This window comes from Eubalaena glacialis, chromosome 14 (genome assembly GCF_028564815.1).
Source record: "Eubalaena glacialis isolate mEubGla1 chromosome 14, mEubGla1.1.hap2.+ XY, whole genome shotgun sequence".
In the NCBI taxonomy this organism is placed as follows: domain Eukaryota; kingdom Metazoa; phylum Chordata; class Mammalia; order Artiodactyla; family Balaenidae; genus Eubalaena; species Eubalaena glacialis.
Window position 1 is genome coordinate 31706500 of NC_083729.1, and position 24665 is coordinate 31731164.

The window sequence follows — 24665 nt, forward strand, 5'->3', positions numbered from 1 at the left end:
ATATTTTTTATTTGGTAGGGTAATACCCTCTGCAGCAAAGTAGGAATTTTAAAAGGCAGCTTACATTCCGTAAATCACTTCTGTAGATTTATTATCAAATATTTCATGGGATTTGGATATGGAATCGAATTTCAGTATTAAAAATATAAATTCAAAACTACTATTTCTTTACAGCTATAAGACCTAATCTTTAATGTTCTCTTAAAAGCAGAAAGCTAACAAAGGGAAGAATGTTGCTGGTGTTGCCAAAGCAAACTCCATTAACAGTGGTGATAGCCTTGGGCTTCCCTGGTGGCCCAGTGGTTAAGAATCCGCCGGCCAGTGCAGGGGACACAGGTTCGAGCCCTGGTACGGGAAGATCCCACATGCCGCGGAGCAACTGAGCCTGTGCGCCACAACTACTGAGCCTGCACTCTAGAGCCCATGAGCCACAACTACTGAGCCTGCGCTCTAGAGCCCACGAGCCACAACTACTGAAGCCCACACGCCTAGAGCCCGTGCTCCGCAACAAGAGAAGCCACCGCAATGAGAAGCCCGCAAACCACTCGCCGTAACTAGAGAAAGCCCATGCCCAGCAACAAAGACCCAATATGCAGCCAAAAAATAAAATTAATTAATTAATTTTTTCAAAAAAGTAAAACATTCAAAACAGTGGCAATACCCAAGTAAACTGTCAAAGACACTACCGACAGCAACAGAGTAGGACTGACACACCAGTGCATAAATCAGCAAGGCCCAACCTACCAACTCACTTACACCTGAAGAATTTACTTGTCACTTTGGTGGGGAGAAAGCATTAAGATAGAATTCATATCTAAAAGTCAATACTACTTAAAGCAAATATAAATTAAATAAGCCCTGTTACCATCCACAGGTTTGTCTCCTAAAATTTTAGGCACAAAATAATCTATAACACTGACATCCACCTTAATTTTCAGAGAAGGGCAAGGGAAGGAGACAACTGTTGCATAAACTCACAAGTTACCTTTTAAAATTAAGACATACCAATTTTGCAACAAATGTAGAAAAGTACTTATAGAAGAGGGAAAAAAGCTTCATTTATTGTAAAGTCAGGTAAACTTAGGTACACAGCCCAGTTATCATACATTTATAGTTCATTCACAGGTTACCTTTGGCGTAACTTACTGGGTTCCATGATAAGGGTCTAAAATGCTTCTAGATTGAATTTAAGATTTTCTAGATCTAGAGGGCTAAAGGGACATTGGTCCACTGCTGTCAAAATTCAATGAGAAATAAATGTTAACGTGTGTGTTTAATTTCCATCTAAACTTTCTATTCAATAGCTCTTAAAATTTTTTTAAACCCCTGCATCATTTCTAAAAGGATTAAGGCAAACTGCTTTTTTTTGAATTTTGTTAAAATTCAAAATAAAGCTTTTTCAAAAGATCTAAATGAAACTTCTGTATACAAATTTGTTTGAAACTCTCAGGATCACAAAACTGCTATTGCCAACTATAGACTTCACAGTTACTCTAGGTAGATAAAACATATTCTCCCTTCTTTTAAAGATGAAAATAAAATAGCTAGATCAGTTTCTATTATTAAAAAGCTGTGAACCTGATAACATGTGTGTTATAGTATAGTCTCTCAATACGATGCTTAGTCCTTATATCTTACTTGCCTATGTATGCATTATGTTGTTTTCCCAAAAAGGGCAAAAAAAAAAAAACAGATCCAGTGGGAGAAAGAATGTTTAATAAATGGTATTGAAACAAATAGCTATCTGTTTGGAATAAAAATAAAATTAGATCCTTATACCTTGTACCATGTAGAAAAATACATATATTACTGATGGATTTAAGAGTAAAAAATAAAAATGCAAGTACCCAAAATTCTACATACAATTTTAAGGAGTTCACAGACTCCCTAAAGCCCATCTGTGGATCTCAGATTACCTAGAAGAGGAACTGTTAATCATAACTTCTATTAAAATTTCAATGCCAAATACCAGGTGTGTTTTCAAGATCAAGTCACATGCAACAAATGAAGATGAACACATTAACTCATTGTTGTAACTTTATAAAATCTCCACACTGGAACTAGAAACAGAGGCATGTCAATACAAATGGACAATGACCTAAAAAAAAAAATACCAGTTTAAATAAGTTTGAGTGCATATTGTACAAGTGTATCCATATGTCTGTTAGCCTTTCAGAAATATAAAATCAGCTAAATCTGTAGTACTTAAAATTTCGTATATGCAATGTTATTCTCAAACTTGATTAAAATACTTAATAAATACAAGTTATGTTTAATACGAATAACTGCAACATACTTAAACATCTAAACATATAACAGGAATTCTATAATATTAAAATGCAATACTTTCACCTGCATTAATCTCATACACAATGGAAAAATACTTGCAGATAATTAGCATTAAGAATGCAAATATATTTTCACTGTGGAAGAAAAATAAGATTAGAAATCATATATTTGTGTAATCTACAAGAAAGCTGTAGATAGTCTACATTATGATATTCTATTTAAAATGAAAGCAATTCAATATTTAAGTTTACAACAAATTTACTCAAGGCAAAATATTTATTACAGAACAGGATATTGAATCAAAGTAAGCAAGGCAACATTAGATGAACCATTTTAGTTCTTTTTTAAAATGAAGTGTAGCTTTGAAGTAATAAAGGTAAACATAAATTCTAACATGCTCTTCTCTTCTTATAAATGGGATGATGTAGAAAAGCAAAGCTTCAATGTATAGGGATTGGAACCATCTGTAAAAATTAAAAAACAAAGTTAATAGTTCCCTTAAACTTTCATGATTACCTTGAGTTAGCAGAGTAAATTATTGGGTTGGCCAAAAAGTTCATTCAGGTTTTTCCGTAACATCTTACAGAAAAACCCGAATGAACTTTTTAACCGACCCAATATTTCACCTTTTTGTAGTATTGGAAGAAGGAAAATTTTTATGTAAGGTTAAGGGCAAGATTACTTTCGTTCATACCTACTAGCAGGTAAGCTCCATGAAGGCTGGAACTTTGTCCATTTTTACATTCCTATTGTTCTAAACATTATTTGACACATAGGAGGCTCCCATAATTTTTTTTAGTGAATTAGTCATTACAGATAAATAGCATCAGGATTAGGCTTATCTAAGTCCATCAGCAAAACTACTTTGCAGAAAATATTACCAATGGTAATTACTCTATAAAAGTTAATTCAAATATAGCTTGGGAAATGGGATAAGACTGGAATGTATAAGAAGATATCAATGAGCTGAAAAAGTTCCAGGAGAGCAAGTATTAAATCTCTGATCATCAACAGGGCATATGAATTTTAAAATTGCTAAAAAAAAAAAAAGGTATAATCCACAAAAATACTTCCATTTTACACATTCCTCTTTAACTTTTCAGAACAGGCAGAAATAATTCTGGTATCTTAATGTACCAGAATTTTAGTATTAAAAGTTATCACTCCTTAAGGAAAAAAAATTCCTATAAAAGAAAAAGCATATACATCAACAAATATTTGCAAGACATGCAGAGGATAAAAAAAGAAATAACTGTACCTGTCTCCAAGGAGTTTACAATTCATACATTATTTTGAATATATCTCAAATATGCATATAAAGTCTTTTAAAATTTTCCATCAAAAATTAAGCGTGACTCACTATTTAAAATTTACTTTTGTGACTAAAGGTAAAATGAAAAGAGGTATTCCTACTTATTTTTTAACTTTTTACTAAGAAAATTTTCAAACATAAAAAAAAATATGGATCAGTATAATAAACATCCACATAGCTTCAATAATTGTCAACATTTGGCAGTCTTACTTCATCCACCTACTCTCCACACACTCTTGAGGGGCTGGAATATTTTAAAGCAAATCCTAGATATGTTATTCCACCCATAAATCCTTCAATGTGTATTCATTTTTTCCCCCTCCACAATCATTCATCATCACACCTAATAAAATTAATAATAATTTTTCTCCTATCATTTAGAAAAATAAAGTTTCAACACTCTTTAGATGCAAGATCGAAGTAAATTACACAGCACAAACTTCAAAAGTTAAATACTTGAGTGTTCTTTGCACTGTAAAAAAGAGGCCATTTACCATTATAGAGAGAATAAACAAAGAGAGTGACAGTTTCATTGATACAAATTAAAATAATGTGGAATGCCATTTTTCATCTATCATATTGCTAAAATTGAAAGTCTGTCAACACTCGGTGTTGGTAAGAGTGTTGGGCAGTTGGCATTTTCATATACCACAGGTGGTAAAGTTGTGTAACCTTTTTAAAGGGCAATCTAGCAACATTTACCAAAATATAAAACTTTATGCTCTCCACTATGAGGCAACTGCCCTACAAACACAAAACGTGCAACTATAAGGATGTTTACTGCACTAATAGAAAAACACAATTGGGAACAACCAGTGTTCATCAGTGGGGAAGTGGATAAATTGAATAAACTGTGGTACATCTCTACTAAAAATAGCTACTCTGTGGGGAAAAAAAAAACAGGGTAGCTTTGCACTTGCTGATAGAGAAACAGCTCCAAGATATATTAAGTGAAAACAGCAAGGCACACAATAGTATGTATAGAAGAACCATTTTGTGTAAGTTTTTAAAATGTAGATATATACATTGGGGAGGAGGAATAAAAGGAAAAAGACAGAAAGGTTAGAGGTTATAGAAAGTTTTAACTTTCATTTGTACTAGTATGTACTGTTTGAGTTTTTTAACCATATATATTTATGGCTTTCTTCTAAAAAGATCAACAGGAATTATGGAAGTCAGCCTCCAAGATGGCCCCAATGTTCCCTGCCTCCTACACTGGACCATGGTTGGTCAGTATGACCACAAGATTACAGCATGAAGTGATGGTATGTTACTTCCGGTATTAGGTTATGAAAGACACTGTGGCTTTTGTTTTGTTGGCCTTTTGCTTTCATCTTTCTTGAATCACTCATTCGGAAAGAAAAGAGCTACCATGAAATGGCCAATGTGGCTTACTGTCCCTACAAAGAACCACATGAGTGAGCGTGGAAGTGGATTTTCCAGCCCCCAGTCATAAGACTTGAAATGACTGCAGATTATAGCTGACGGCAGGCAGCCTCATGAGAGGCTGAACTACCAGCCAGAACTACCCAGCGAAACTGTACACAGATTACTGATCCTCAGAAACAGTAAGATAATAAATGTTTTGCTGTTTTAAGCTGCTAAATATTGCGATAATTTGTTACACAGCAATAGGTAACTTATATAAGAATTATGAGGGTTGTGGGATTTATATGCCTTTTTAAAATTCAAACTTCTCTGTATTAAAAAACAACCAATAAATATTACTTTTAAATTATCAACAATGTTTCTGATGGTAACTCCCATTGAATAATTATGACACGATTTTACTTACTTGGAACTCTTATCTGGTAGTGATTTAGTGCTGTGAGGGCTTCTACTGCATCAGTTTTGCATTCCCATTCTAACAGCCCAGAAAGTGTTTTGGCAGAAGCTAAAACAAAACAAAGAAACACAAATCCAGTTGTTATTTCCTTATCATCAAATTAACCAGGAAACTTAAAAAGAGAAAATGTGCACTTACGTTTTGCATCAAACACTTTATATTTGATGAATGTAAGAACTTCATGGTCATTACACAACTGTAAAAGAAATGTAAAACTCCATTAAAAATACAGCCAAAATAAGATTCCTACCCTTTTTTCCCCCCAGAAAGTAAACTTTATGGTAGCATTTTAAGTTTTGAGTATGGCATGATTGAATTAAATCAAATATGTTTTTAACAAGGTGCATGAGAAAATCAATTAAAATAGTGATATCCTATAAACTATGTATATAATTTTAGTGTTGTACAATAAAAACAAGATTTGTAACTGAAATATATATTCTCAAAGCTGACCAGGGTTTATCGAGTACCTAAGGTAGGGAGTAGTGTTCCAGAAAAATCAATTCTTTTCTGAAGCATTTCCTACAGTTAGGGAAAAATGCACGGATATATGAAATTTTGTTATGGGTGAGATCTAAGGACATGGTAAAAGAACTTTCTGAATGCAGGACTAAGGGTACCTCATTCTAATTCCAACTCTCAAAATGACTGAGCCACAAAACAACAAAGAGACCAGTGAAGGATGGAGGCCAGCAAAGTGTAATGGTCAAAGGATGTACTATATTAAGTACCAAATAAGTAACAGAATACCAATAATATCAAAAGCAGAAGATGAACAGAGCAAGACTTTAAAATGATGCTAAAACATGATATATTTTAAAATAGGAAATAGGAACATTCTACACAATTTGTATTCCAGTGCCTACCTTTGTGAAGGTCTCTTCTGTGACACACAATGGAACATTATAATAATGCAGCACACACGAGGGTGGCTGGATTATATTCTTAGATGCTTGGCCAGCACTTGTAAAGCGATTATTTTTGCTCATTGCAAAATCCTTGTAGCTACTTGTACCATCCTCCAGCTCAAATATTTGACTTGGAACAACTGAATGTTGTTTAGACACACTAAAGATCGGAAAGAAAAGAGGTACAGAACATACCTTTGTTAGATAAAAAGCAGCAAGTAGGCAGTCTCAAAATGTTAACATACAGGCCTATATCAATCTTAACAAAAAAGGCATATGTAGCAATTTACAGTTTCAATATTTACTAATATTTAAATTTAGTTTGAGTTATAATCACTCTTACAGTTTAGACATCACTGAGAAAGAAAAATCTATTGAATATATTTTCATATTAGAAAACTTTAATAAAAAAAACTTGCTCATTTTAACATGTTGTTTTATGACCATAAAACTAAAACTAGGTATAAGTAATATGGAAAATCTAAATTATATGACCCTACGTGTCTAAAATGACATCACTATAGCTGCTAGTTTCAGATATTCTGAAATGGAAATTAATGTCTCTAATAAAAAGGATAAATATTTTTAAAATTTACCACTTAAGATAAATAATTACCAAACGTTAAGTCTTTTCCCAAATAATTTGACATTGTTAAGATGTGTGACAGCTCTTTCTACAGCATACTCATCACCCATTTCTACCAGTGCTGTGCCAGGAATGGTCTTCATAAATTTTACCTGTAAATACAAAATCCCAAAAAGGTGAACATTTAATTCCCTTTCACAGTAACAGAATTTCTAAAAGGTACTATAAGTGGTTGATGTCAAATAAAGAAGATCACTTGGAATCTTAACTTTATTCTGCTCTGCTATTAGACATTCTTATCAAAATTCAATGAAGTGGGGCTTCCCTGGTGGCGCAGTGGTTAAGAATCCGCCTGGCAATGCAGGGGACACGGGTTCGAGCCCTGGTCCGGGAAGATCCCACATGCCGCGGAGCAACTAAGCCCGTGCGCCACAACTACTGAGTCTGCGCTCTAGAGCCCACGAGCCACAACTACTGAAGCCCGTGAGCCTACAGCCCGTGCTCCGCAACAAGAGAAGCCACCACAATGAGAAGCCCACACACCGCAACGAAGAGTAGCCCCCGCTCGCCGCAACTAGAGAAAGCCCGCGTGCAGCAACGAAGACCCAACGCAGCCAAAAATAAATAAATAAATTAATTAATTAAAAAAAAAAATTCAATGAAGTTTAAAAGCAAGACTACAATTCTATTGTACAGCACACACACTAAAGAAGAGCATAGGCTTGCCCTGACTCTGCTATTTATTAATTGTGTGATTTGGGGCAATTTACTTCACTTCTCTGAGCCACAGACTTCCTTTTAAAATGGAGATAATGATAACATTTGGCAGGACTCATCAATATTTATTCATTCAATAAGTATTTATTAAGTGCCTAACATGTTCTAATAAACATACTGTGCTAAGTACTGGGGATTTAATGGCAAACATAATAGACATAGTCTTCTTTTTATTTTTTTAATTTTATTTATTTATTTATTTTTGGCTGTGTTGGGTCTTCGTTTCTGTGCGAGGGCTTTCTCTAGTTGCGGCAAGCGGGGGCCACTCTTCATCGCGGTGCACGGGCCTCTCACTATCGCGGCCTCTCTTGTTGCGGAGCACAGACTCCAGACGCGCAGGCTCAGTAGTTGTGGCTCACGGACCTAGTTGCTCCACGGCATGTGGGATCTTCCCAGACCAGGGCTCGAACCCGTGTCCCCTGCATTGGCAGGCAGATTCTCAACCACTGCACCACCAGGGAAGCCCCATAGTCTTCTTAAAGCTTATATTCCAGTAGGTAGGTCAGAAATTTTAAAGTAAATAATAATTACCAACAATTCAGAGTGCTGTTTATTGCTTTAAGCAATAAACAAGATACTATATAAGAAATAACACAAGATGGCCTTGAGATAGCACTGCCAGTAAGAAGGCTTAGGCAAGGAAGGGTCAGTTTAAAAAATAGGCAATACTTCACAAGTTTTCATGACATCTTTGACAGAGCCATACTTATCCTCTTATATTATTCCAATTTTAGTATATAATGCTGTAAGAGTTAGATGGAATAAAGTATGACTATCTTTCAGCATAGTGCCTACGCCTTGGAAAATCCCTAAATAGCTATTAAGTACCACTAACATTAATAACACATTGAACAGGACTTCCCTGGTGGCGCAGTGGTTAAGATTCCTCCTGACAATGTAGGGGACAAGGGCCCGAGCCCCAGTCTAGGAAGATCCCACATGCTGCAGAGCAACTAAGCCCGTGTGCCACAACTACTGAGCCTGCGTTCTAGAGCCTGTGAGCCACAACTACTGAGCCCGTGCGCCACAACTACCGAAGCCCACACGCCTAGAGCCCGTGCTCTGCAACAAGAGAAGCCACCGCAATGAGAAGCCCACACACCACACAGGAAGAGTAGACCCCGCTCACGGCAACTAGAGAAAGCCCGTGCGCAGCAACAAAGACCCAACACAGCCAAAAATAAATAAAGACCGCTTTGAAAAAAATAATAAATAAAAAAATAAAACATCACAGATCTGGGGAAACCACAGAGTTATCTGGTGAAAATAGAGTTACAATTTTAAAGATCTTCAAAATGTGTGAAATTTAAATGTTTTGCTACGTTTTGAGTGTAAGCCTCCAGACAGAAAGTTTTGGACACATTCTATCAAAGTGGATCAACTTCAAATACTGATTGAGGTTAAAGTATGTTGTTCCTCAGAAGATACTAGAACTCTAGTATTTGGGAGGCAAATATATGAATCTAGAACTCTCCTAAAATTCATAGCTATGGCCAAACTCTGAGACATGTTTATATATACCTAGCTCCAAGAAAGTAACTGCTTTTTCAAAATTCCACAGTTCAACATGTTAAATGTTAGAATATCTTTGAAATGATTTAAAAATATACAGGCTTTATGCCTATAATATGCTAGTAATTGATTAAACTACTTGCTGTTTTGGACTTCTACTTATATTAGTAATTTTAAAAATATTTTTAGTACCAACATCCTATTCTGATCACTTACCTACAAAAAACAATTTCTAGAATTCCTACCTAATGAATTTTTAGCTTATGTGGATCACTACTGAAAGAACTTGCAGTTCCTAAATATGAGAAGACACACATATTTGCAGCCTTTTCAGATTTTCCTACTACATATCCTAGCAAAAGAAGCTAATATAAAATGAAACTTAAAAATAATAATAATTTTTTTAAATGAAACTCACCTTTTCAATATTTCCATATAAGCAGAATAGGTTGAAGACTCTTGAACAATTCATTTTTAGTTGATGTAATCCACTAACCATTACAACTGAACCAGAGGGATTTCCTCCATGCATGTAAGAGGAAGATGCCTGCGGTAACGGATAGGCAACAAGCTCAGGTGTATCTCGAGAACCCATTCTGTAACGACTTGGTAAAGGTAATAATGGACCATGGGATCCTATTAAAAAAAACAAAACAAAACAAAACACAACTTTAGCAGACATACTTCACCGCACACAAAAACAAACTCTTAATATTAGCTAGGTTGATGTATATCCAAGGAAAACTCAAATATATGAGTATGAATATTCAAATATAACCTGTGGGAATTAACAAAAATCTGTATTTATTTGCACCAGATCCAATAAATTTGACCTGCACACACCTGCATATACCAGGCTTTAAGTCCTTATTTTTAAAAAACAGTAGTTTAACAAAAAAGTATACAAGATCAGGCTACAGATAGAAGAAGAATCAGTGTAAAACTTTGGGCCACTATATACAAATTATACTTCAAAATTAAAAAAAAAAACTTCTGCCAACATCTTTTGGAAGATAATATAATAAAATCTACAGTGAAATCTAGTAAACTATATACAGATATAACAAAAAGAACATCTTTAGTTCCACTGAAAAGCTGTCCCCTTGAATATATTTTACTATTAATGTACTTGCAGGTTAGTATTTTATTCCCGATTATAATTTAGGAAACTAAAACCCTAGATTTAGTTAATAACCCCCCCACACACATACTCAGAGGTGTCATTATTCAGCAACTTCCATTTTTTGAAACAACATCAAGAATCCAGAAGAAAAAAATGCTTGAGTGTCTGAAACTGCTGTCACAGAAACACAAACAAATCCATCTCTTATACTAAGAATCTTTATTAAGAATCAACTTGCTAACTCTAGAGTAGTTCAAAACAACTTTAATTTATCCTGTTTTCCCATCCATAATAGATTAGAAGTAACAGGAAAAACAAAGCTAGGGTGAATGGAATAGACGGGAATGAGGGAGTCTGGAGAAACTGTGATACTAAAAGTCTGCACAGGGCACATTTACAGCAGCAAGAAGAGAGGTGTAAGAACTCAGAAGAAGCAACTAAGATGGAGATACGTAATTCAAAAATATAAACCAACATCTTAGGCACTCCTGAGTCAGTGATTATAGAAGCATACTGTGGGGTGCATGCAACCATTCTCCTGGTGTGCAAGAAACCAATCCAAAAACCCAAGTTCTTTCCTCATTTCTCAAGAAGTAAAGAATATGTAATGTTACTGGCTTTGATTTTTATGTTAGACTAAGGGACACTTGTCATCTACTAGGTGAGTTACTAAGAACTACTATATTTTGGTATCATAGCACATTATTACAGCTTATGTGGACTCCAAATCAGTATTCTAATTATAGCTGCCATTCATAACAACACAGCAACACTACCACCAAGCACACGCAAATATAGTGTAAATTCCTGCAATTTTATGGAGGCATACTTTATCAATACATCATCATCAGTGTTGCCTTAAATTGGTCATGGTTTTCAACTGTTCTTATTGCTGGTAATCTAGTTTATCAAGACAATCAATATAGCTCATGGTGAGTTACTTGTAATTATTATGTATTTTGGCCTCTAATTTAGACTATTATACATATACTGGGGTCAAATATCAATCATTCTTACCCTTATTGCAAAAATACACATGCATATTATACTCCACCCAGCCCTACCCCCACTACTGCCATTTGTTAGTACAGTAATGACACTACACTATTATCAGTAAATTTTTTCACAGTAAGTGGAAAAATGTACAGTAGATGGGCAGTGGAAACTCACACTCTGCTTAAGTTGACCAAGGTCTAAAAACTCTTGCAATCTACTGCCATAGGTAACAATTAACTTCAGTGCAAAAGAATACCTGATGTTTGTAATTATGACACTGGGCCACCAGGATTAAATTATGTTACTTACACTATTTAAATTGTTACCTATATTAAGAAGATAAGAAAAAAAAGTCTCTTAAAAGCTTCCTATACTAAATAGTTCATGCAAAATGTTCTGGTGCTTCAGGTTTTAAAAAATTCACTTACATGGAAAAATGCTACGTAAACAGCATCTTGAACATTTTGAAGGCCTTTCCCATCTTTGATACTTTAAATATCTTTGGTCCAGGAACCATATCCAAAGATGCTAACAATTAATATAGAAATTCTTCTTGTGCTCAGAGCAAACAAATCTGTACATTATTTTTTGCCACTTTTCAAATATGAGGGCTTCTATCAGTTCATCTCACATAGCTGGGCTTCCCAAATTAAAAGATCTAAAGAATTCTGAAAGCACAAATTTATACCGCTATAATAAACTATGTGAATAAATTTAATCTATTAAATAAACCTTTCTATTCCTTCTTTCTCACATACCATCATAAAGGAAAAGCTACCTATGATATGACACTAATATGCAAATAAACCTGTTTTGTTGAACTGCTGATCTGAAGGGACACAGCTGTGATTTGAAGCATTTGTAAAAAGGCTAATATCACAAGCACCCACTGACACCTTTGCTTTTTCCCCAATTTCCTCATCTTACTTCTCTCCTCAATCAATCTTTATTTATCACTATCTCCTAGATCCTATTCTGCTTACTTCCCTAGGAAAGTAGAACTGATTTTCCTTAGTTAAATGTTTCAATGGACATAGCTCAGAATGGACGCCCCTACACAACCCCACCATAACCATTCCTCCTCAGCAGGACTCTCCAGAACCTGAATGATCCCTATTTAACAAACGTCATTCCAAAGAATTTTGCACCTCTCTTTAAGTAAGCTTACATTTTAATATTTATACACACATGCACATGTGCACGTGCATACACACACACACAAACACTCTAAATAAATAATGGCATGAAACTGACAAAGAACTTCACAATAGGCTTTTAGAAAATATAAAGTTCTTCTAGGGCATATAACATATTCTTGTTTATGCAATTTTTCTTGTATTTTATTAAGTGAAGACAAACCTGAAAAGCCATACTGAGAAAACGGTCTGTGTCAACATTACTACAGTAGAGTTCTTTGTCCTTCATTTATATGCTCACAGATTTTTCTAACCCCCTTTAACAGAACATTTAACCAATTTCTGGCCTTAAGCTAACTGCCATGACACATTTATATACTCTACAACTATACTACAAACTTTGATTAGCCATTCTTTTGAAATCCTCCATTATACAATGCACAGTAGATTCCTAATAAGTGTTTCTTCATTGCAGGATCAGAAAACTACTTGTATGACCATATTTAATATTTACTCTGTTAAAGAAACAACTAAGAAAAATGATCAAGGAACACACAAAAACGACTGTAGTGAGATTTTCCTTCTATACCACACTTACTGTTTTGACATAATATAGAGATTGTTTCATAATCTCTTCTGCAATATAGACTACCACAGAAACTTGAACAAATACACATACACACAAAAACACACACACAGGGGTAATAAATTCCTGGAGTTCAAATAAAGACACTAGGGAATAAGCTAAAACTCACAGCTAAGAATGGTCATCAAACATGTACACAATTTGAAAATATTTCAGACAACAGGAAACACTGGTGGCTTTTCGATAATAACTCCCAAGAGTACAACATAGCAATTTCTATTTTCTACCACTTCTAACAGTACCTCTAATTGTACTTCAACTTTAAACCACAGAATAGGTGGGTCAATAACTACTGCTGAAAACTAAAAAAATATTTAAAAACACAGAACTTATAACTAGTTTAAACTTTTATCAATAAAAATTCTCAACATCTACTTAACAAAGACAACAGTCTGATACCTAACTTCTTCCTGGGGAAGATTATTATTCTAGCTTTCATAATCTTAACTTATCAACATAGCAAACATTAAAACTGAGAAGTTTTTAAAAAAGAATTAAATACAAATTTAACCAAAGCTGAAGTACCAACTGTAGAACTAAAAGAATTAAGGATCTAACCAAAAACATGTTTCCTTTCAACAAATACCGCATTCTCTCTGCCTTTTATTACTCTAAATTCCTCTTTACTCATAACTGCTAGAATGGAAGAAAATACACTTACTGAGCTATATACTTCTTTCTGGTCCTCTGACAGACTAGAGCCCCTTACTAATCAAAGCCAAAACAAAACAAAACAAAATATAATGGTAAAAAAGCTTTCAATCCCAAACAATAGCTCTCATTTATCTCAAAGATTATGTGATATAACAATAGCCTAAGAAAACAAAGGATTTGGGACAACTCCTTTGGAGTACATTTATAAGGGACTGATCCCATAAACCAAGTCAGGTGAGCAGGAAAAATATAGACAAGAATTGTGCCATTCTTCATCAGAAATGCAAAAATTCTAATAGTTTGTCTATACTACCTTCCTTCTGCCTTGACAAACTTACCATAGCCATCATGTCTAAACGAAGAAGGGTGTTCTCCCAAAATGGCTTGTCTCTGGCGACCCTTTCCTCTATCTGACACAAAAGTAGAAACATGGTTTTAACAATTTTGACCCAAGTACTTAACAGAGTTCTCACATGGGAAACACCCATTCAAAACATCCATTACAATTCATAAGAGAAATGTGATTCCTGGTTAACGTTAAACATCCATTCATATCCAATTTAAATACAAACACCAAAAGTTTAAGAAAATAATTCTATCTAACAAATTCCACTTAACTTGAGAATATCTTTTTGGCAAATGCCAAATACAATCACACTTTCAAATTAAAGGAAAGAATGGATACTTTTCAGAAAGTGATGTACACAATGCTAGAGTTTGACACTGTACAGAAGTGTTTACCAATACATGTCTTTAAAACAAGCTTTAAGTGCAGTACTTTTGAAAGACAGTACCTGATGCATACTATTAGCTTCAACAGCAACACATTTTCAAAGTGGGCTTCTTTCAAGAAGTTCAGCATAAGCCAACAACAACCTGTATTACATGGTTTCACAATCAGTAAACACAGAGTATTTTGTATGTATATACACATATTTACAAACACCTACTGACTGGAGAGCTGGAAATTTTCACATCACTGGTCCATATTGTGTCATGGACTGGCCATTGTCTATAGACCTTAACACCAGGCAGAACTAGAAGCACTCCCCAAAGTTTAAATATGCCAAGTTAAAGCTAACCAAGGGGGCTACATTATTGGACGAGAGTACTACAATACTCCTAAAGGATAATTTTTATGCTAACTACATTTTTAGGGAAGGCATGCCAATTTTCCCAAATCTGAGACATCAATAAAAAAATTACTTCTAAGTTTCTAAAATAGCACATCCTATGTTAGTAAATTTTAAAAATCATTGTATAATACTTTGGGAAGGTCTGCTGATCAAATTTTGGTGTTCAGTAAGATTTTTTTTAAATGTATCTTAAGAGTCTGATCATTCTCATCTTTGAAAATTCAAAGAGAAAGGCTTTCTACATATCCTTAGTCACCTAAACAAATGAGGTTTATGGGAGATGAGAAATACTTTAATTTTCACTTCAGTCTACAGAAGTATTGTTTTAATTACCTATTCCAAGTTATCATAGCACTGAAAGGGACCTAGGAGGTCATCTAGTTCAACTTTTATTCAGTGTTAAATTCTCTTTACATCATCCCTGAGACCATCAGTTGGGACCATCTAGCCTCTGCTTACCCAACACTGGTAACAAGGTACTCACTACTTTCCCTTACATTTTCAGTTAGTTCTAAATCATGAGAAAATTAATTTCTATATTGTACAGAAATTTGTCCTTTACATATATTCTACTCCATTTAGGGCCTCACAGCCTTACTCATTACTTAGTCTTTCTCCAAGAACCCTTTCAAATGCTTAGAAGTTATTATGATCCTCCATTTCCCCAAAGTCATTTCTTCTCCAGTCTAAACATTCACAGTTCCTTCTTTCCATTACACGGCTTCCAGCAGCATCATTTAAGTCTCACTCCTCTTCAATCAATCCAGTCTGCTATTCCATTCTGCTAACATTCCTCTGCTTAAGCATGCCACCAAATGCTAAATATAAGTCCTTATCTGATCTAAGAATCTTAAACCAAAACCACCATAAAGTCTTCATGGCATAGTTTTACTGATACAGTTAACTGTGTGCTATAAAGGAAAGAGCACTGAATCGGGAATCATAAAATTCCAACTTAACCAGTAATTTGCTATATAATCATAGAAACAATCTTCATTCATAAAATGAAGAAGTTAGAGTAGATGATCTCCAAGGTATCTTTCAGCCAAACATTGTCATTACTTCTCTTTAATAATTTCTCTTCATAACATATTTCTCACAGTAATTTCTCTTCAATAATTCTCTTTATTGGAAGCATTTACTACCTAATATAAGGTCACATAAAGAAGGGTGAGGAAGAGACAAACACTGAATATATCGGTCTATAAATAGTGGTTTGTAACCTTTCACGGATTCAGTCTGAAATCTGTTGGAAGCTGTAGACCTTTTCTCCCCCAAAAGATGCACACATACACAAGTGTTGCTTAACATTTCTGGAGGGATTCTCTGGAGTCTAGGCTATGAATTCTTTGCACTAAAATGTAATTTGAGTTGAAAAGAACTTTTTGAAATGAGGTTATATTTATAAAATCACTCTTTCTTTGGTAGAAAAAGTTACAATTCAGTATCAACTTGAGTGGAAGCTAAAGTCACTACAAAAACAAAAACATAAACTGCCATATGATATTTGCTATACAGACAAGTATCTATCTGTAAGGAATTAGAAAACAAGAATTCTTTTCCCTTGAAAGCATAAATAACTAAAACTCTGTTTTACCTCCTTTAATTATATTTCCCTATTTAAATATCTACCTTACACATTTCTAAACTTTCTGACTGTAATTCCTCGTATAAAACTCTAAGCTGGCTTTTGTAAAATTCAGACCTTTTAAAAGAATAAACACTATTAAAATAAGAAGCATATCTATAAATGTTTTAAGAGACATTAAGAGAAATGTAACCAAAACTCACTATTTCAAATGAGTTAAAAAAAAAAAACAAAACTGAATATTCAGTAACTGTAACTCAACAGAAGTGAGAGATTTCTCATCAACCACTTGTTCTGTTGTTTGAGTACTAAGGCTTTGTTGTTCAATACTGTATTCAACTGTACCAAGACTCTGCCAAGCAGATTTCTGTGAGTAGTGAAAAATGTGGGGTCCAGCCAAAGCTGCATTACCAAACAAACCTGTTTGCAACCCCATGCGTAAGGCAAGATGATTTCCTGAGAACTAAGAATTAAAGGGGCCAATCATCCAAAAGTCCTAAATATTCAAACATACAAAGGATCACTGCATTGTCTCATTTTTTTCTTTTGGCAAGAGTACATGCACTACGGAGTCCCTACTGCCCAAGATATTTTGGATGCCATAAAAATTTTTCCTAGTTTACTGACTTCTACAGACATACTCATCTTGGTGAGTTTTTCCAACACATGGTTCAGACACTGATATTGTAGTTGAGATGTAGCCAATACTGCAGCCCCCTTGTTTTTACAAGATCCACATTTTGATTTGTATATTCCAGAATTGCCACACAGTTAGTTGAACAATTTTATCAGTCAAATCTATGCTCATGAAATCTAGCATTTATAAGTTATAGGTGAAAATGCATCTCAAATGAAATGCTCCTATTTTCAGATTTATCAAGTTTAAATATATTCTACCTTGAACAGACATGGTACTTTCACCTACATTTGAAATGCCAAAATTTCTAGTTACACAAATTAACATGAGTGATAACCTTAAATTGTTACAAAAAGTGACAACTTATAAACAGCCACTTTACAAAAATCAAACCACACAGAAAATCGTCTTTTACATATAATGCACCTTTTCATTATTATGTTATTCTATTCAATGTCCACAATTGAGGGAAAAAAAAAAAAGTAAACTTAAGTGCAGCAAGTATGCACCTTTCTAATCCTTTTATCTTTAATATCTGTGTGGATTGGTTGAGCATTATAATTCCCAAGACCTGTAGATAAACTGGCCCTGGTTATTTGTCAATTAACAATTTGAATCTAAGCTGCTAACAGTTACAGCAACGGGCATTAAGATTTACAACATTGTAGATAAAATCTAGTATCCGTCAGTGAAAAGTTTTAAATTCTACAGCTGAAACCTTAAGGGAAATCAAACCAATATATACATACAACTTGAATAAATGGGCACAGTCTATCATGGTATTCATCCCATGCAAGTCTGAAGTACTGTTAAGTGTCCTCCTTTAAAAACTTGGGGTGATGGTGCATGCAGTATGCAGTCAAGGTGAATTGCAAGTCTGAGTTTTTCAGAGGGCTTTTTGCTGATGCCGATGTTGTGCGTGATGAAGTGTAGAGTCAGCCTGCTGGAGTCCTCTATCCTTCTTAATGCCTCGTCCAGCTTGGGGGAAAAGTCCTTTCCATAGAGAAGCAGTGTGCAAGTTTGCAGTTTGTAAGTAATATTCTGAATCAGTTTCCTCTCCTCCAAAGAGAGAGAGCTGCTTGGAGAAATGCAAGTCCTTGAACTGCGGGCGTGCCTGTATGTGTGGGCTCCTTGTTGAACTAAATATAAATAACTCAGTACATACCAGTAAGGGGCACTAATGTTCAAGGTTCTTTTCCAGCATTACAAGGTCTTTTGCAACAAAAGCTTCACCAACAAGGTTTTCATCATTTGAATGAACTAGCTCATCTCAGGAAAAAGGACTCTAACTGCATGTAAAAATTTGGCAGCAGATGTAAGTACATCTAAAATGCATAAAATACTTACCTCGTCTTCCCAAATATGGTTTAGTGTAGTCCCAACTGTCATTGTCGTTCCTAATAACATTTAGACGAGTTGGCTGTTAAGATTAAAAAGAAAGTAAGTTCAAATTGTATATCCAAAGCATATATATTTCTTTGGTGAAGTGTTGAAAAAAAAATATTTACCCTTGCGTATTCAATTTTTAGTGTGCAACATCCAGCATATATATCTGCTCCATTGAGTGCTGCTTTAGCTTTCTGCGCACAAAGGACTGATTCAAACATAAGCTCTATTAAGGAAATTTGGTTTAAGGTGTCCAAAATTTATCATTATTCACTCCATAAGAAATGGACTGAAAAAAATGAGAAATAACTTTCTCACTTCTGAAAATGCTTTACCAAATAAAATTTCTAGATGAATTTTAGTAGGAGAATTTATTTTTAAGATCAAGGGTACCAAAGAAAACGTAATACAACCAAAACTACTTATAATACATTAATCCTTCTAGGTCATCAGAAGTACTTTATAACCTGGGGTTTTGGGGTGTGGGAGAGGGAGCATGGAGCATGGCCCCATTCCTTAGCAAAGGCCAGCTTGCTATCTTGAAACAGGAAATATTTTACTCTTAAAGTAGGAAGAACAGGGCTGTCCAGTGGTTAGGGCTCCACACGTTCACTGCCAAGGGCGCGGGTTCAATCCCTGGTCAGGAAACTAAGATCCTGCAAGCTGTGCAAGCTGCACGGCATGGCCAAAAATAAATAAATAAATAAAGTAGGAAGAACATTACAAAGAATCAATATAATACAAAAGAAATACTTGATTTTTATATATTTCTGAGAAGGCTGAGTTTATAATCTTTATCTTTCATTTTACTGGTTTTTAAAAATTACTTAAGTTTCTAATTGTTAAGAAAATCAAACCACAAAATTAGTAGGAAAAAAAAAAAGCAAAAACAACTTCCCAGAGTAAGCACCATTAAGAGTTTGCTGTAGGGCTTCCCTGGTGGCGCAGTGGTTAAGAATTTGCCTGTCCATGCAGGGGACACGGGTTCCAGCCCTGGTCCTGGAAGATCCCACATGCCGCGGAGCAACTAAGCCTGTGCGCCACAACCACTGAGCCTGCGCTCTAGAGCCCGCGAGCCACAACTACTGAGCCTGAACTCTAGAGCCTGTGCTCCACAACAAGAGAAGCCACCGCAATGAGAAGCCCGTGCACCACAACTACTGAGCCTGAACTCTAGAGCCTGTGCTCCACAAGAGAAGCCACCGCAATGAGAAGCCCGTGCACCACAACGAGAAGCCCGTGCACCACAACGAAGAGTAGCCCCCCACTCGCCGCAACTAGAGAAAGCCCGTGTGCAGCAACGAAAACCCAATGCAGCCAAAAATAAATAAATAAAATAAATAAATTTTTAAAAAATTTAAAAAAAAAAAGCGTTTGCTGTATATCCCAACCTTTTTCTATGCATACACATGTACACATAGGTTAGGTTTTTTTTTTTAATTATTATTTTTTAATGGGATTGTACTATATGTACTATTTTGCAACTTGCTCTTTTTACTCAATGTATAACAAATTTAACATAGGGAAGCAGGTCTTACATAAACCATGACCATTTAAAAGATTCAATGAAGAAAGGCAAGAAATGGTCTATTAACTCCAACGTTTTGCCACCTCCAAGCTGCCTACTTTAAAGAGAGATTCAGAAAAGTCCATTTGGGAAAAATTTCAAAAAGGTACAAGTGAACATATTATCAAACAGTGTTATTTTTTCCTCATTAAAAAGGCAAAGCACACTGTAAAATGAAACACTGGACTATTTTATGGTAGCAAGTTATTTTATCAAAAACAGTAAAATTCTCTGTGGGTACTGCAGTTTCATTCTTTAAATGGAAGACAAATAGATATAGGGGACGGTGGGGAGAATAAACACCACTTGTCTAGAAATGATTAAGCAGGAAAAAATAAGATATATATTACACAGTATTAATACACATGAATAAAAAATTTACAAATAAAGGATATTCAACCATTGCTTGTATCCCATTTCTCTTGAATATAACAATACGTTGCACTTTTCCAACAGGATTGCATACAGTATATAAAACATCCTATGAAGGAAAGAAAACAAGACTTCATCACATTTTATACTTAGAAAAATAATAAAGCTATACTCCTATTTTGTTTTACTAAAAAAAAAAACTGTCAAGATGTCATTTCTATTAAGTACTAATTAAACTTTTAAAAACTGTTACACTTTAATAGATCTAAAGTTATTTCTTCACCTACACAATATACCCACATTAGAGAACTTCCAATGAAACATGTGAAAAACATTATTACTTATTTTTAATCTCCTAAATGAATCCTCAATTTTTATTTTCTTAACAGGTACCTAAAAGAATCTCTGACAATACACAATTAATAAACCAAAGCTGTAATCACTTTGTTTTTTCCCAAATGTGACTCTGAAATGTTTAATACTATAATTGCTTAAATCACAATAATAAATATTTATTAAAAAGTAGTAGTAGAACAACTCAGTATTTATTTTCAAGGACAATGGCTATAGATAAAAGACCCAGGGAAGATCATTTATATTGAGTTAAATTTCACCAAACAAGATGCCTGAATCATCTAAGAGAGAACCCTAAATACCCACTTAGGAACAATTCTTCAACTTTCAAAATTCTGAGTACCTACAATTACACAGCCACACCATTAGGTACTAAGGATACAGTAAACAAATCGGAGTACTTGTACTAGTTATATTCTTTTTCCCAAAACACCAAATACTGTAAATATATTAATACTGTTTATTAATAAGTCTATACACATTACAAAAGTAAATAGATACATAATGTCTAACTAAATTTAAATAGTGTCTTATGCTTTAAGTTTATGTCCAAATATCATATACCCTTACTAGAAGTCATACTAAATGAAGCTCCTCTTATTGTGATATTTTATTCATTACAAAAATCCTTATCACTATCACAGTGTCCTTATCACTAGTTTATTATTAAACAGCATGTGATTATTATGAAGTAGAAAACTGAACTGGTTCAAGAACATGAATCCTTTAAAATTCTAATATCACTGTTTTAAAGAGTGAAGAAGGGAATTTTTAGGTAAATCAGAGAAGTTTTTAACAAGCTATCTCTAAACAGCTTATAATGATAAATGTATCTTACTGTACTATGGAATTCTGTCACTACCTAGTAGATGCTCTTAATACATGTGCTGGCATATTAGAGAGAGATTTCTTGGCTCATTTCCACCAAGTCCGTCTAACACTTTATTATCAGAAAGAGAGTTAACACTGATGTTAATAAAAAATTTAATGTGCTTATTTAATTATGACAACTGTGCTTCTGACCTTTTTATAGCTTCAGTGCTCACCATGTCTTTGTTCATTAAACTTGATAGTCAAAATTAAAATTAATTTTAATAATTCTTTTTTAAAAATCCACAATTTTCAAATATATGGCAGTGAAGAAAACTACAGATTAGTCACTCAAGACAAATTCCAAAATCACTTTTAATTTAGTTTGTCTTACTAAAATACATACCACCGTAATTGGATAAAGAGGATTCTGAATTGATAGCAGAAGAACTTTGTTGCCTCCTGATGGATCATCAGTATTTCCTGGCCGAGTGATCCTTTTGCTTGTAGAATAGTTGAAAAAAGCCTGCTGACCAGCTATGTACACGGGTTCATCTGCAGCAAACGTCACACATTCTTTGGCACTATCTATGTTCTCAAATTCCACTAGAGCCTGCCGTTTAAATGGCATCATCATCACATAGCTGAAAGGGAGATTGGGAAAGAATAATATAGCAAGTTCAATTAACATTATTTTTCTCAATCAAGTAAAAGCAGACTTTAATAAAAAAGTCTCAAATCATACAGATTAGTAGTCTTCACTACCTGTATCCAATATTAGTCAACTCTTAAATTATCCACATAAATTGTGGTACACCAGGTAGATGGTACATACTTGAAACCTCCTCCTCCTGTGATTGAAAGCTTTTAACTACCTCATGCCCTTCTCAAGCACAATTCTGTTACCAGTTGTTAATCATGCCATCCAGTTTATTCCTCAGGCTGCCACTTCCAAGCAGCATTAGAAAATACCTAGATACAGAAATCAGCAGAGAAACAAGAAGATCCTACTGTGTAGCACAGGGAACTATATTCAACATACTGTGAAAAACCATAATGGAAAAGAATATGAAAAAGAATATATATGTATAACTGAGCCACTTTGCTGAACAGCAGAAATTAACACAACACTGTAAAGCAACTATACCTCAATAAAAAAAATTTTTTTAAAAGACATCAACATAGATAAAACTCAAGAGAAGGTTAGCAGATGGGTCCCCTCAACAACAGAAACTACCACCTCTATTGAATTTTGCAAATAAGTAAGTGCCACACTAAGAAATGACTACACTTCCATTTGTCTTACTAAAACCAGAGAACCAAAAGACAAAAAGAAGCAACTACAAACAGACCAAATTTCATACAATAATCTCCTCTAAAATTCTTAAATATTTTTAAATATTAAAGAATCCATAAAAAGATATTCACTAGAATATGGTAATCGTGGATGCTATGGCCAAGACAGTGAAGTATTTACTCTTCATTGTATACTCTTCGGGAAGGGGAATATATTTTAATACATGAAATGAAAAATAAAGGAATGAAGGAAGGGAGGTTAGCGAGAAATCAGAACACATGGATCAGAACAGGGAAACATGTCCTCTATTCACAGGAACAAGGACCTTAAAAATATTTTAAAATCAATGTGCTTTTTATAATAGCAGAAGGCCAGAGAAATAACATCAGGTCAGGTACTCAGAGACAGCACTGCTTCTCAATCAGGCATCCAGGACCAACCACTAAACTTCAAAACCTAGCAAGTGTTTCTTAGTAAGAAACAGACCACTTTGTAGCCTGGCAAATTATGTAATTTCTTATGAATTTCAGCTTCCTCATTTATACAGCTGGGAGGATTGTCGTCAAGATTACAGTTTCTGCATACATATTGCTTGCCTTGCCTCATTCATCTTTACATCCTCAGAATCTAGAAACGGAGCCTGGCACATGACAGGTATTCAATCAATATTTGTTGGTCTATGAGGCTTATTAGCTCTCTCAACCCACATCATTCAAAATTAAAGAATAAAACACAGAAACAATAACGCCTGGGATTAGTTTATAAATGCAAGATATAAATTCCCAGAGAGAAACATTCGTTTTAGAAACACAAACTCCTAGCTGAAGTTCTAAAGTCTTGTATACAAAAAAATAGAAAACCCTGGAATCAGGTCTATGCTAAAGAAATTAAGGAATAATAAATATTCTCCTCTCACAAATATGTTGTTTTATAGCTAAATGATATCACCAAGTAAATATGTTAATAATGTCCTTTGGCTCTTTGGAAACACAGAAAAATTATAAAGGCCCCAAAAAATTTAAATTCTTTATTGGCCTATTAAAATAGACTCACCTGTTTGTAGTAAAAAGTGCTGTCAATAACTACTGTAAGAAGTAAGCTAGAAGCACAGAGCTAAAAGTTAAACAGGTTACCCAGGAAAAGTGGCATCATATGAAGATAGGGAAGGCAAAATTAGAATGTCACAAAGACATTTTAGAATTCACTTAAATTGTTTGGCACATAATTTTTTTAAAAATTTTAAAAAGCATTAGTATGAGAAAGACTGGAAGACCAAAGAGAGAAAAAATAAACAAAAAGTCTAAGGAACATGGTAGGTAGGGTGGGTGCTTTCAACTTATAGCTTAAAACATGTTTACTAATTTTTAAATAAAAACAGGAGGAAGCAAGAGATTTACTACACAAATTAGGTCCCAAAAGTTTTGTTTTAAAATTTAAACTGGTATAGCTAATCACTACCTAGCATCCTCTCCTTTAATGAGAGGGGAGAAGGGAGGAAAAGAGACTCAGTATATATTTCTAAATATTCTTTTGATTAAATAAAGACCAAAAATATAGCAATTTTATTATCCTGACACAACCATTCTCAAGATCTTGTTATAGTTTCTCCTGAACTTCTTTCCTATACATCTAGTTTTTAAGTATCAACTTACTATATATTGAACTTGGTGACTCACCTATTTAAGATGAGCAGCTTCTATACAGTCTTTATAATTCACTCCCCACCCCCCCAC

At 34.4% G+C, this 24665-nt stretch overlaps 1 protein-coding gene and 1 pseudogene across 1 annotated transcript in view; both read right to left on the reverse strand.

Annotated features, from left to right (window-relative positions):
- Positions 1-2377: 2377 nt before the first annotated feature.
- The window catches only part of HNRNPLL (heterogeneous nuclear ribonucleoprotein L like), a 36577-nt gene continuing 14289 nt past the window's right edge, over positions 2378-24665 (reverse strand). The window contains exons 3-13 of the mRNA XM_061210553.1: positions 22042-22279; positions 20500-20580; positions 18655-18756; positions 18494-18566; positions 14124-14195; positions 9649-9866; positions 6972-7093; positions 6314-6515; positions 5586-5643; positions 5397-5495; positions 2378-2753 (exon numbers count right to left, since the gene is read on the reverse strand). Coding sequence (XP_061066536.1) covers positions 2698-2753; positions 5397-5495; positions 5586-5643; positions 6314-6515; positions 6972-7093; positions 9649-9866; positions 14124-14195; positions 18494-18566; positions 18655-18756; positions 20500-20580; positions 22042-22279 — 1321 coding nt within the window. The 3' untranslated portion in view covers positions 2378-2697. The remainder of the gene's footprint in view (positions 2754-5396; positions 5496-5585; positions 5644-6313; positions 6516-6971; positions 7094-9648; positions 9867-14123; positions 14196-18493; positions 18567-18654; positions 18757-20499; positions 20581-22041; positions 22280-24665) is intronic.
- On the reverse strand, positions 8373-8472 carry LOC133074872 (U6 spliceosomal RNA; annotated as a pseudogene).